Consider the following 14,226-nt stretch of genomic DNA (forward strand, 5'->3'; position numbering starts at 1 on the left):
ATATTAAAAATTGAAATTGTTTTGTTCTTTTATTTATAACACGTTTAGCAGGAAATAAATGTTAATTCAAAGAACACTGCAATGGAAGTTCTCACATGTCCTATCAAACTTTTGTCAGTGATTTTAACTGAATTATCACCAGAAGAAATTTATTAATAAGCGAACACTACAACAACGAATATCTAAGATATTCTTTGACTACAACAACGTTTGCACCCTAACAAGAAATCTTCGATGTTTGTTTACATCGCACGATAAATTGTTAATCTTTGCCATAATTCACCGCGAAACATGATAAAAAGCCAAATATTGTAACCCATCCAGAAGCCCGTGACGTCACGGTAAACTTTTCCGTACACCTGTGGCGTGTGTCTGTACATAATTGTGACGGACTAGTCTAGTTTGTCACTAGACCGTTAATCTCGGAACCAAGGAGGTTAGAATAGATGGAGTAAGCATGACGTCACAAAATTGAAGCCGAGGAAGGATCGACAGCGTGACGTCACGACTGATGAGCCAGCATGGCTGCCGTGTAGCGTGCGCATAAGACGAAAGCTTTGTTTATGATTGTATTAAAACTGCTCAGCCAGATAACATTGGTGAATGTAGTGAAGGATGTCAATCATTCCCGCTGCTACGCAGCTAATTTCATAAGTAAATGCCATAAACAGGTATTTTAGTATTTCTATTATTCTGACTTTATTGCTACTCGCTATTAGTTCAGCATTGCTTTGTTGATCGTTTCGACCTGATTTTGAGAAATATGGATAGATATGCTGCACCAAATTGTCAAATCATTCTAGAAATAACTTTAGGATGTTTTGTTTAGCAAAAAATGAAAAAAGACGAAGAAGAAGTAATTCTTTCTGGTCGAGATCAATGGATTTCGGTCGCAGGAGCGTGTTTTTGTGAAGTAAGTGCAGCTTCGTATTTTTTCATAGCATATGAGAAAAATTCCCTTATTATTTTTTTTCAAAATGTGTACTTTCATTTAGCTGTCACTTATTGACGCTGAAATGATTTTACAAATATAAAATCAATTGTGGAATGTGTGTGCATTTGTGCAGCAAAATATCGCCAATACTGTTTTTTACTATTGCTAATAGTTTATACTGTTTGTAAAATTGTATTCTATACTTCATGTAAACTTTGTCTCGGTTGGGATTGTAATAGGCGTTTTTTTATTTAAATTTTACTGTACGAATAGTGTATTAAAGGTCTATGCTGTATTTTGATTCTGATGTATTGTCGCCAAATATATCAGTTGGCGCCAGTCTTAAAAATTGGTAAGTATAACATAAATTATAAATTGTTTAGGTTATTCTGTATAGTGAGGTAAATATATTCTGTGTCCTTCAGGAAGCTTCATAAACTTAATTATTTATTCTTAATTTTGTCCTATTTTCATATAAAAGTTAAAATTTTTCACAAAATTTCATTCTTAATAGTGTGATTAAATTCATTTAGTACATGCAACTGTAATTAAATACTAGTGTTTTTGATTTTAATGTTAAACTTCATACATGCTTTTGTTAAATTTGAAGGTGCATTTTGAAGAAAACCAGTTTGAATGTTCTAGGAAAGATGGGTTTAAAAAACTAAAGCCTTGTTTAATGTGCCTAATCCAACACAACTGTTGACCCCACAGCATGTAAAAGGCATTGGGTTTACCAAACTACCATTCAGTGATATCCAGTTTTTAAAATGTATGTTTTTTTAAGTTTTATAGTTTTCATAAAAAATGTTTCATATTAAAAATGGATTAATTTGTTTTATAAATAAATCAAAATATTGAAATTCAGGCATTATATGATTAAGCTTTAATTTCAGTGCTTAAGAATAGATTAAAAATTGAAATTTTTAATAGATAATAATTCATAATACTGTTTAAATTTTGCTGTTATATATATATAATTAAATGTGTATTTTATTATAATAATCATATTTAAAATGAGGCATAAAAGCAACCTCAATTTGATATAGTTTTTGATTAAAATTACTGATTTCGAGGCCTATCAGACACAGGTCTCATTTCTTCAGATTTGCCCCTAAAAAAGAGAAACCTGTATTTGATTGCCTTCAAAGTCTACAGAGGTTTGTTCAAAATCAGGATTAAACTAAAATAACTTTTTTGCTTAATTTTAAATTTTACATATATATAGGAATATGCATTAAGTAAGCAAAAGAACAGTATTATTGAAAGTAATAATTTTGAGTAATATAATAATATGGTAATGTATGTTCTAATGTCCTATATGTCTTGTCTAAGTCCTCGCTTTCAGAAGTGGGGCTTCATTGTTTAAATAATGTAAAGTCCTTCACCTATTATAAATTTCAGATTTTACATAGAAATATTATACAAAGTAAATTTGCAGTACTCAATTACATTATTGTTTCCATCATTATTGGATTAATTTGAAGTTAGTCATTAAGGTTAAGTATTTATAAAATGTTTGTATTTTGTTCACAAAAACTTCCATCATGTAGCAGTTACTTTTATGTTATGGAAGATATCAAGCTCTGCTAAATCATACTTTTGTGTGACCTTAAATCTTAAGCACCAATCATAAATTTGTTTTGGCATATTTTTAAGAATTTGAATGAAAAATTTATTGCTACTGTGAAAGAATGATCAACTGATATTTACCTTACTAATCAATGTCTTACAGTGTTGTAATGATTCGCAGGATTTTTCATAATGTGATGTTGCATATATGTTTTGATCTTATCAAATAAATATAAAGAATGTATTCCTAATCAGATATTTCTTCTTACGTAAGATTATTATCTATCATGATGTGATGCTTAGGATTTGTTTTTAGAAGCCAAAACACTTATTTTTTGAGATGCTAATAAAAGCAATGTATTTTATTTATTTACTTACTGCTTTAAAACAGGTTTTGAATTAAGGCTTTCCCCTTCCTTACAGTATGCACATAAAACTCATGGAAATTAAGAATACAGCTGCGGGAAATCTCTTGTCAAAAAGTACATTTTTAGTTGTCTAACATTATGCATGTATGTAAAAGTATAAACTGAAAATTCAGAAGTAAGTTGACAAAAAAGTTTTTGTAACTTTAATATGAATTTGAAGTATATGTGAAAATGTTTTAAAAACGCATCATGAATCATATGAGAAATTCGTCATTTTAAAAAACTACGAGAGAGAAGTCACACATCTTTATATGAGTGCGAAAAATCGGAACTTAAGATTCTCTAAAAGGTCCTCTAAAATGTTAAATAATTAAAGTTTTAACTAATACGGCTAAAGAGCCAAAGATTGGCCCCCAACCGAAATTGCAACCCTAAAGGGTCGCAAAAACATGGCTGACGACTCACACATATCAGTCGTGACGTCACGCATCGTGACGTATCATGGCTTCATTTTCATTGCATGGGAACATACGGGGAAGGCTTACTCCATCTATTCTAACCTCCTTGCTCGGAACGCATGCTATTGTTAGCTGGGCGAGTTCAATATACGTAGGTGAGAGGAATAGAAAGGAAAGGTGCCGGAATGCTTTCTAACGGAAATAATTAGATCGTGGGATAGCTTTCAGTGGCTACTGGGGAAAAAAGGGATATTCTCGCTGACTTATTTCGGAACCTTGGAAGGAGTTTTACCGCTATGTTTATGCACTGTTTTATTGAACATTATGTTTAAGTACGGATTAATTTTTACCAATTTATGAAAAAAAAAATTCGTACATAAATACGTCTTTGCAATGTAAAATTGTATGCTTATTTAAAATTTGCTTAAAGGCATAACGTTTTGGCGAAATTACATAATTTTGTTTATTCCAACGAAGTTTAATATTTATTAGAACTCTTATTACGGTAAAGTAAGAGTATTACATGAAGTTACAGTACGTAACTGTAAAGTTTTTGTTTACTTAAAGTATTGTAGAAAATTGTAACTGTAAATTTTTGATATTTATAACATTTACCTCTAATATAATAACAACAAAACATAATTATTTAACTTTTCTTTTATCTGGTACACAAAATAAATAATGTGTTTTAGTATCATATATTTTGATGGAGCTTTAAAAGACCTTTCTTTATATGAAAAGAGTATTGTATTCACTTGTGAAAGAACAAATTCAGTTTACACAGAATAAATTTGTTTCATGGAATAAAGTCCAGTTAAAAAGTAAACAGTACTTTGTTATTCTTAATTAACCAAAATTATTTAACATCAATCCTGTGCACTGCTTTCAGTTGTTGATTTAGATATGTTACAAATTTTTTGGTTTGGCAACTTGCACTGTGGCTATCTGTTTAGGATGTCCTTTTGCATGGAGAACTTTCTGGGGAAATCTGCCTCATATTCTGTATTACAAATGTATAAATTTACAAAAATACCCATGCTTTTTTCTTCCAAATGACTACTTAAAACTCGTGCTAATCAAATAAATCTTTGGCAATGTTGTGCTTTGGTACAATCTTGAAGGGAGTTATTTTCTTTTTTTGCATCTGACATACTGATATTAAATTGAGTAATCAAAATTATGCAGTTTGAAAGGCAAGCAAAATCTGTTAATTTATCTAAAGCAAGTGATATGTTCGAAAAAAAATTAAGCGCTGATAAACTAAAGAATATTGGAAATGTCTGAAAAGTAATTTAACCAAAAAAAAAAAAAGAGAGAGAGAGAGAGAACAAAGAAAAGGCAAAAACACTATACAGTTAAAATGCTAAATAAAAGTATGAAACATTTTTTGCAATTAAATTTGCAAGGAATAAGAAAATGAATATGCTTCTTACAAGACTTTTTGAAATAAAATTCTTTGTAATGTAAAATATTGCGCGCGTGTGTGATTATGGCAAAGCCTCGAGGGCTATCTGCTTAATGGGAGGGATGCCTTTGTGGAGGACTTTCTAAGGAAAACTGGCTCGTATACACGTTACACATGGGGAAAACCACGAAAACGCCCATGCAGCCAGCCCTTTCACGGGATTCGAACCTCGGACCGAACTACCAGTGTTCAGCGACTTTACCGCTCGGCCGCTGGTGGGCCCATGTAAAATATTGCATCTAATATATAAATGTATACTAAATTTTATAAATGGCATAAAACTAAATTACACACTTCTGAATATTATTGTAATTTTCTGGTTGAAATTTCAAAGGAGGAATAGCTATGTGTATGTTTTGATTATAATTTAATAGACAGATTTCAGTTCAATAATTAATAATTATTCATTCAATAATTAATAATTTATGGAAATGCTTCATTGATTATACAGAATAAATAAAAAACTATTTTTTATTTTTAACAGATATAGTACGTATGTTTACGCATGTTGTAGTTACTCACAGTTTTATGTGGTGGCAGCCCAGATTTGTGTTGCCTGGTGATTGCGATACCTTTATATATATAAGCGGCTAAAGTGTGTGTCGCCGATAGTTTATTGTTGCCACTTAGAAAAATGAGTGCGGAAATTAATGTTTCCACAGTTTTTAATTAATATCTCGGCCGATTAAAGTCGTACGAAGATGAGAACAGTATCGATAAATTCAGAGAATTTTTTGGAATCCGAGGACATGCGTTTTGAATTTCAACTCGGCGCCGTTCCGTAGATATTCGAGAAAAAAAGAAATTGGCATGTAGCCAAATCCCTCTACAAGGGAAAACCCATGGAAAAAAGTGGAAAATTTAGGGAAAACATATGGGAAAATTAGTTTTTAATTAATATCTTGGCTAGTCTAAGTCCCAAGAAGACACGAATGGTCAAAATGGCGTGCCATGGACCTGCGGAATCCAACAGTGTGCTTCACTAAGCCCGGGAGCCAGCTGTTTCGGAGGAGATGGTGTTACTCCACCCCATATATATATATGCGGCTTAAGTGTCTGTTTGTCCCCGATAGTTTATTAGTTGCTTGCGTAACTGTACTACCCAATGGGGTGAAGTTGCCATTTCAATTGAGACGTAGACAATTTCCTGTACAACTTACCTTTGCTATGACCATAGATAAATCTCAGGGCCAAACGCTTAAGTGTGCTGGCATTTTTTTACCTGAGCCTGCATTTGGACATGGTCAACTTCATGCTGCCTGTTCAAGAGTTCGTGAAAGAATGGACATAAAATTAAAAATGATGGAAAGATCTACACAAGAAATGTTATGTACAAAGAGATCTTTGACATGTGAATTAACATTTTATTATTTAAATCACCTTTATTTATTGAGCTAGCAGTGACTCTTAAGAAATGTACCGCCAATGGTTTCCTTCATTGCACTCTACTTTAAGCAAGTAGAAGGGGACAACCTCGTGGGGCAGTAAGCAAAGGGGCGTCCTCGCTGCCTGCCCTGGGTAATTCAGTTTAAATTAGCAGATGCCTTTGCACAAATAATTTTAATTACAATTTGTAATATCTAGAACAGCGGTCATTTCGTATGACTGCTGGGCTTTCTAGTGATTTCCATAATCATGTGGCCTGTATTTGAATCCTGAAGAAGATATTAACATTTTGTAGTCATCTACCCACTGGATTGTCAGTGATGAGATAGCTAAATGACTGATGGATTCCAACCAATGCTTAATAAATATCTAGTCATTGAGATGTCCATAAAACATAAATTTATGTGGTGTTTAGCATTGCAGACATTCAATATGCATCTTTCTTTTTTGGTGGGGGTTGGGATAATAAACAAATACTGGAGTTTTTCAAAATTTCATGTTAGTGTAGGTTTTATAGATGGTGAAAATATATTTTCATGTATTGTTTAGAAGGAATTTTAATAGGAATATTGTTGGCTTTTGTTAAATTTAGACGTGACAATGTCTGCAAATTGATACTTTATTTTTGAACATATGATTGTATTAATTACATAACATTTGGGATTTGCAGATTACTCCTCCATAAGCATATCATATACACTGCTATACATTAAATGTGCTACACCAGGAAGGAAAGCAAATAGCAGAATCTTATTTATTACACATATATACAGAATAGTGGGAAGAAAACATGATTAAATTTTCTGGTGATTAGAGGTACACAGCGTACATAATTCAGTGCACAGAGCTGTCCTTTCTGGCAAAAATAATGGTTATAATCCAGCTCAGCATCGAGATAAACACAACTTGGATGATTAGATATGGTATTTCATTCCATGCGGCTTCAACCATATGCCAGAGTACATCGTAGTGATTAGTGAGTGGTGGCATTAAAATCAACTGTTAAGAGTAAAAAATAAAAATTTTTAGTTGTTAAATCATGTCTGTTAAAAGTTTAAAATTTATTTTAATAGCAGCTGTATGTTTCTTTTAATTGTTTCAATTTACACCTGTCAATTATATTTATTTTTGTGTCTAAATGTTTTTAAACAATTATGTCCATCTTTAATACCTGTACATAGGACAATACAATCTCACATTTAGTACTTCTGGAACACTGCAAATGCTAGGAAAACTTCCACGTAGAAAGCAATAGTACAATTGTATCCTGGTATCTACATATAACAATGGTGGAAAAAGTAATCTTGAAGTTTTAAGTTCTACGCCTAGTGATAAATAGTGTATGGCTAAATATGAAACACAACCATAGAAACAAGCTAAGCACTGAAATTCCCACTGTAACCCCAATTATATTCACATGCATGTGTTTTACCCATCTTCCCAAGTAACTTTATAAATTCTGCAACAAATTTTAATATTCTGTAGAGATTTCTGGCTAGGCCTAGCGACAATAAAATGCTCTGCCAATTGAGTATAAATGCTGATAGTAGTAATCTAACAGGCAGTAGAGCAGCTGAGCTGGGGGTAAGTAAGTAAGTAATGAATGTAACTAAATGGGTAAATGGAAATGTTACATTGGAATGTATGTATTTTCAGGTTACATATTGCTGCTCAGAATTGAACACTTCTTAATCGATCTCTTCCTCATGATGCTTGTAAGTGTCAGCAGAGGACGATGCTATCAATGGTCAAGCATCAAACTTTCTTGCATACACAGATTTTTTGTATTAAAATTCTCTCAGCTCCACTTTTAACTATTTGCTTTTCTTTAGTTACATTCAATTGCATCTCTTGCACTCAGAAACTTTTTTTTTTTTACATTTTAGTGCTTTCTAATTGTTGGAGTTTTGAAGCTACCAATGCTTCTGAACTTGAGAGTAGCTGTGATGTTTTATCCATTATCGAGGAAAAAACTTGAGGAGAGTAAATTTTTCATTATTGTATTAAAAATGAAGTCTATAAAGTGATATAGTATACGATGTATTTTATCATTCAGTATTAATATTGATATCTTATTTAATCACCGGTTAATCTTCGAATTATGGTAACTTGGCAATTTTTTGGCGACCAACCCTGCTACAGCAACCTGCTAGTTTTGTTTTGGACACCATTTTGTTTTCACGAAGTAAAGCCATGTTTTTTTTTTTACTCAACATTTTTTCCAACAATCTGCTAGCCGAATTACGCTTATACTAGAACTTTTATGGAACAAAAATTCTTAATCATGACGTAGATTAGGTGCGAAATTGGGAGAAAGTGCAGAATCGCAAACTGCTTGCTGCGTTTTTAAGAATTGCACATACACGGTATCCATGTACACGTTGACCTATTTTCACTTAAAGATACATAAATTTTCATCCCAGAATTGCACAAAAATGGCATTCCATACACTCTTGACTTTATCCCTGTACACTAAAGTCCTAGCTAGTAACCTTTATCGCCTTACCAAAATGTCACCAAACTACCTGTTACCATATTCCAAAGATCAGCCTTAATCACCTTATATATATTACATGGATATTTTGTTCTACATAGTGTTTATTCGTATGTTCTGGAATTAATTACCCACAAATACACGGGCACTACTGTAATTGCTTTTCATTGTAGTTATTTAAGCTTAGAGAATGTTTCCTAGAAATGCTATACTTTTGCGAAGAGCTGTAACTTTTTTTATGCATATACATAATATTTAATGTTAATCAGCAACTATATATTTAATGCATCACAATGACAATAAAATGATAAGCATACTTGTTACTTTTATCACATACTTCTGTAGCATTAAATGGTTTTCATGAGAATTAATACAATGCATTTGCTGACTGTTAATTTAAACGGTTCTTCCAAATATCAAACATTGTTTCCTTTAAGTGTCTGCGATCACTACGACGTTTGTTTTATCATGTTTTTGAGTTCATCTTCTACAATATAGCAATATGAAAACTGCTGCTATGTTCTAGAACCTTTTAAATTTGTAACTATCAGTTCTGTGTCCAGTTACACCTTATGTGTGTATGCATTGCAGGAAAAGTTTTGGCTCTAGTGTAGAACTGGGTGCCCATTCGATTAGTGACAATTTTTTTTTTTTTTTTTTTTTTTTAAATTTTGGCAATGAAACCTCATTTCTGGTTACCATGATAGTTTTAAGTTTGTTTTAGCTTCTTGACTTTTTTAAAATGAAAATAGATGGATGTGTACATGAACAAATTTAAGGCAGTGTGCAATGCCTAGTTTGTGCAATTCTGGGATGTTAAGTGTTAACAGATTGATGTGTACATGGACACAGAGTTTGTGCAATTCTTTGACTTCTTATTTTGGTTTTGTGTAGCATCCATCTTGAAATTGTGCTTACTGTACATCAAAAAAAAAAAAAAAAAAAAAAAAAAAAAAATCTCCAATAAACAAGGGGCACCCAATTGTAAACTTTTACCAAAGGTTTTTTTTTTTTTTTTGTTAGGCTGCATTTATTGAAGGTGTAATCACTTTTACTGCTAAAAAACAAAGTTAATATCAGCAGGATGAAACATCCCTTTGTTGGCAACATTGAGTAAGTAAATAATTATATACATCAAGAATTAATGGGTAACGTCTTTTGTAAAAAATTATTTATTTCAACCATAAACTTTCTAGGAGGGCAGACCATCCCCAAAAATCAGATCATTTATTTAATATACAGAGATATAATTTCAAAAGATTAATTAAAGATACATTAATATTGCTTTTGGTTTTAATAATAGCAGTTAATGGTACTATTTATAATCATTGAGCTGTTTCTTAAATTTCTTTTGCGGACACTGTAATTCTACCGAAGAAATACATTACAATTTCATGGTTGACCACATGTAGGGAACTGCCTCCTACGACCCTGCCCATCCCCTATTTTCAGTCCGTAGACCCGGGCTAGGAGTTAGTTCCTGTTAAAATAAAAACATAAGGTACTTTATTAGATATTCATCTATTATTTTGCTTTTTAACATATTGTAACAACAATTCAATATCCAATTTACACTCAGTCGGATTAATCAATTTTTTTTAAGAATAGTAGTTAGTAAAAAATATAAAAAAAATTGCTATCAAATTACTTAATTTGATATTTCTACTTAAACCAGGTTAATTCTATTGCTGGCTTTATAAAAACTTGCATGACATCTGATTCAGTTTCCTAAGAAGTATCAGTTTGTTAAATTTATGTACGTATGAAATAAATGTTAATTGTTACCATATTTAACAATCGGAAATACTGAAGCAAAACTTTTGCATTTCTATTCATTTGAAAGGCATTAAGTTAAATTGAGACTGGCAATTACTACATGAAGTTTCATTAAGCAAAAAGCAAATTCTGCTAACAACATCCTTTATAAATAACTTTAACAAAAATTATGAATTTCTTTTTAAATTAAATGCACACAGAATTTTTTAAAATCATCATATTACCTCCTTTGATGCTTTATAAATTTATTCACTGGCTCATTAACACATTCTGAACTTGAAGGTATAGTTGGCAGTTTTTCACAAGTAGCAAAAGATGCTCTTAAAGTTTTTAGGAATTCTCTCACCTTTTGTTTTTTATCCTCTGTGTCAGCCTGTGATGTTAAAAAGTGAAACTCTGCATGCCACTCTTCCTTTTCTTTTTCAAAATCTGAATGTTCCTTTCTTCTGATTTCTCGTGTGATGGCATAATGTTCTTCAATTTGCTCATCATTTTCAGATACGTCAATTATCAAATCATCTTTCTCTGAGCAAACATTTGTACCACAATCTATATCACAAACTGAGCATACATAATGAATGTGCTTACATATCAGAAATCTCAAACTATAATCAATGCATGAACAAACAAACTGATGAATGCAGATGTCGCACTCATGACATCGAATGTTACAATTACACACTTTTTCAAAATACACATTATTTGTATGAATCAGTCCTTGACTTCTAGATACAATCCATGCCTGTTTTGGCTTTATTTCGTATAATTCGTAATCAGCCATGAATTTGCTCCTTTCATGTTTGTTTCTAATTTCCTTCATTCTAGAAGTTAATTTTGGCTGTTCCACCGAAATGATTTGACCCATTAATTTCTTGGCTATTGCAGTTAAAACAAAATGCAATGACTTATCTAATCTTTTAATAACTGTTCCACCAGCTTCTTCGTATTTAAGTTGCCGATGCCACCGCTCTACTTTCATGTTTGTATCAACACCCAAATAAGTTCGGTAACAATATGCCCACTGTTTCTTACGTTGCATGTATGTGGTTAAATACTCTCCAAAAGCTCGAATTTCATCATGCAACACATAATCACTGATGCAAGCATCGGAAAGTCTTTCAAAAGTTACAATATCGATTTCTTTTAGAATTTTCAGTAACTCTGACTTAATCTTTACTCTTATTTCTGGATCTCGGACTTTAGAATTCAAATTTTTGAACCATGCACATTGCACATGCCAGCTGCAAAGTAAATGATGATCTGCCTCTCCAAACACACAGCACCATGCGTTGTAATATGCCAGAGCATCATCAGATATGAAAACTGTTGTCTTCAAATTTGGAAGTCTTTCTTTAATGGAACTGAAAAATGCAGCAAACGTTTCAGTGGTTAATTTTGAAGAATACAAGATTGCCACTGGGAATCCTTCAAAATTGTTATCATTAATTAAAACAGATGTCAAATTTAAACCATACTGATTTGTGCCATGGGTAGAATCTATCATGATACAATTACTATGTCGTTCAAGCATTTTTAATTGTGCACTATTCATAATACCCAATAAAATGTCCGATTTGCATAGACCTGGGTACTGAGGCAGTTCTTCATTAGTTTGTTTATATATTAAAACTGGATTGCCAGGTTCTGCCTGCAGTTTTCTAACTGTTATATCTACAGACACGAAATCATTTTTATCCAGCATAATGTCTTTGTCAATCCCAAAGTCTCTACGAATATTTCGTAAATCTTGTGAATTTGTTATACACAACCGTTTTGAAGGTGTGTAGCACTTTTGAATTTTTGACAATACTTTTGCTGGTGGAACTCCATGTTTCATTAAATTAGCTAGATTAGTTTTTTCTGTCTTTGAGAGAGGCAATTTTCCCACTTCTGTTTTGTGACCGACATGCACAGACTGACATTCCACTTTTATTTCATTTTCTTTTTCTAAAACTTTTATGTATGCTGGACACGTAATACCACATTTAATAGAGCCAGCTACTTTAATATTACGTTTCCTTGACTCTTTAATTTTACTTTGCCCACTTCTATGGCACTGATAATACGATGCAGTTCCTTCTTTTACTGCCTTTTTACTGGATGAAATAATGAAAGAAGATTGTGTATTTCGTTCCATCATTTCCTTCCAGTGTTCAAATTCAGTTTTAGAAGTAAATACTTGATTTTCATACTCCAAATTTATATCAGTATGATCTGTTTCTATATGATGTAATAATTCCTTCATTGTTTGGAATTTAAGACTGCAGAGACCACAAATTTTATTACAAACCTTGTGAACTTCTTTTTCTGGATGATACTTTCTGATATGTTGGTACATATTACATTTAATACTGAATGTTACTTCACAATGAGGGCAAGATATCTGAGATGTAGAAGCACATGAAACTTTTAATTCCATTTTTTATAGAGAAGTATATTTATATAGTTTATATATTATTATTATGTTTTATATATGTATTTCCATATTTTTATAGAAAATAACAAGTGTTATTTCTTTTTAGATTTTATTTAAATTTAACACAGAATTTTCAAAATTGGGTAATCATAATTAAAAAAAAAAGGGCAGACAATCAATAAGAATAATAAATACTACACTTACTCACAAAGCAGTAGCCGGCTCATAGTAGGCGCTCAATTCCGAAACGACTGAAATTCCCTATACTCAAAATCCCTTTTCCTTTCTCCTCTTAGCTCATCCCTACTTTCACGTACCACACCTACAAATCTTGGACTCTTCCAGCAAACAATAGCATTCGTTCCGTGATTGAGCGCCTACTTACTTACTATGTCTGTCTGTCTAAATTGATCGCGCACGGAAATGTCTCGTGTACAAAGTAAGTGCTAATTTGTTATTAATACAATTTAATATTATTATTTAATATATATTATGATCTAAATTAACTTTAATTTCATATATTGTCAGAGGATGCTAACGAGAATAAAGTAAATTCTTAGTTTAACACGATTACTCTTATGCTTCCATTCAGTCATGTTTAGCCTTTTTCATATAAATTATAATAATTAAAAAGTATTATATGAAATTAGCCTTTCATCTAAATTAAAACATCAATGTTAGATAGTTATTTACTATTATACTTCCTTTCTTGCCACAGTTATTAGGGTTGCTGCAATTATTTTTGGCAGCATTATCATCAACAATAGTTTGGCAATTTTTTACGGCCCTCGAAACCGAATAGTACCTTTGATTATAATGCAAAACAGAAAAAATTCAATAATAATATTAAAAAGTATCACCATTGTCCTTGGATGGTAATGTGAAAATATAATTTATTTTCTTCTGGTTTATTTACATTATACAGCACAAAGTCTTTAATCTGGTCTTTAAAGACTTAGCGATTATGGATTAGGGTTTTTTCCGGATTATAGATCATCAATTTAAATCTGGTAAGATGGCATGCAGAATGATAAAATTAAAAATATAAAACAGTAATTTATGAAATAAAGAGCAATTATGATCTAAAACAAGGATGTCAAACTCTCGGCCCGCAACAAATATTTTTGCGGCCGGGCCAATATATCGGCAAATAATAATAAAATAACATATCGACGAAGAAAAAAATTAAATGTTTACTGCTAAGTAATTAACGATAATTTATTCAGTGTTGTTAGATTACTCACAGCGAGCTGACACACACACACTATTTAAATTACAAATGCGTGTGAGTAGCTTGTGTTCAGCTACCTTCGGCTTTTGGGGGACACGTGCACTCAGAACTTGTACGCATCCCCCG

General features: G+C 31.9%; 2 protein-coding genes across 9 annotated transcripts in view; one reads left to right on the top strand and one right to left on the bottom strand.

Annotated features, from left to right (window-relative positions):
* Window positions 1-522: 522 nt before the first annotated feature.
* Window positions 523-14,226, top strand: part of LOC118205209 (B-cell lymphoma 3 protein homolog) — a 72,977-nt gene continuing 59,273 nt past the window's right edge. Inside the window, exons 1-3 of one of the 3 annotated variants that reach the window (XM_085811613.1) lie at window positions 523-671; window positions 830-913; window positions 1,545-1,706. Coding sequence is in view for 1 of the 3 variants with exons in the window: in XM_085811612.1 (XP_085667738.1) it covers window positions 13,293-13,308 (16 nt within the window). In the remaining 2 variants the exon portion in view is untranslated. Of the gene's footprint in view, window positions 672-829; window positions 914-1,544; window positions 1,707-13,171; window positions 13,309-14,226 lie in introns of those variants that run through there. The other 2 variants (XM_085811614.1, XM_085811612.1) reach the window with 2 other exon arrangements.
* Window positions 6,883-14,201, bottom strand: LOC146998787 (uncharacterized). Of its 6 annotated transcripts, none has more exons than XR_015039707.1 (2): window positions 13,074-13,159; window positions 6,883-7,182 (listed from the first exon to the last, which is right to left on the bottom strand). XR_015039707.1 is itself a non-coding variant. In XM_085811611.1 (2 exons), the coding sequence occupies exons 1-2, from the start codon at window positions 11,430-11,432 to the stop codon at window positions 10,151-10,153; spliced, it is 762 nt and encodes a 253-aa protein (XP_085667737.1). In that variant the 3' UTR covers window positions 9,832-10,150. The 6 variants fall into 6 exon arrangements, 1 of the variants encoding a protein (XP_085667737.1); XR_015039706.1 differs by lacking the exons at window positions 6,883-7,182; window positions 13,074-13,159 and adding exons at window positions 9,832-10,157; window positions 14,114-14,201; XR_015039709.1 differs by lacking the exons at window positions 6,883-7,182; window positions 13,074-13,159 and adding exons at window positions 9,832-10,157; window positions 13,730-14,060.

The sequence above is a fragment of the Stegodyphus dumicola genome, chromosome 2, assembly GCF_044657685.1.
Source record: "Stegodyphus dumicola isolate Sdum_Otavi_A_Nest chromosome 2, ASM4465768v1".
Lineage (NCBI taxonomy): Eukaryota > Metazoa > Arthropoda > Arachnida > Araneae > Eresidae > Stegodyphus > Stegodyphus dumicola.

Coding starts and splice junctions, on each gene's coding strand:
- LOC146998787 (XM_085811611.1), bottom strand. CDS start 11,432: ATGAAAGTAGAGCGGTGGCATCGGCAACTTAAATACGAAGAAGCTGGT.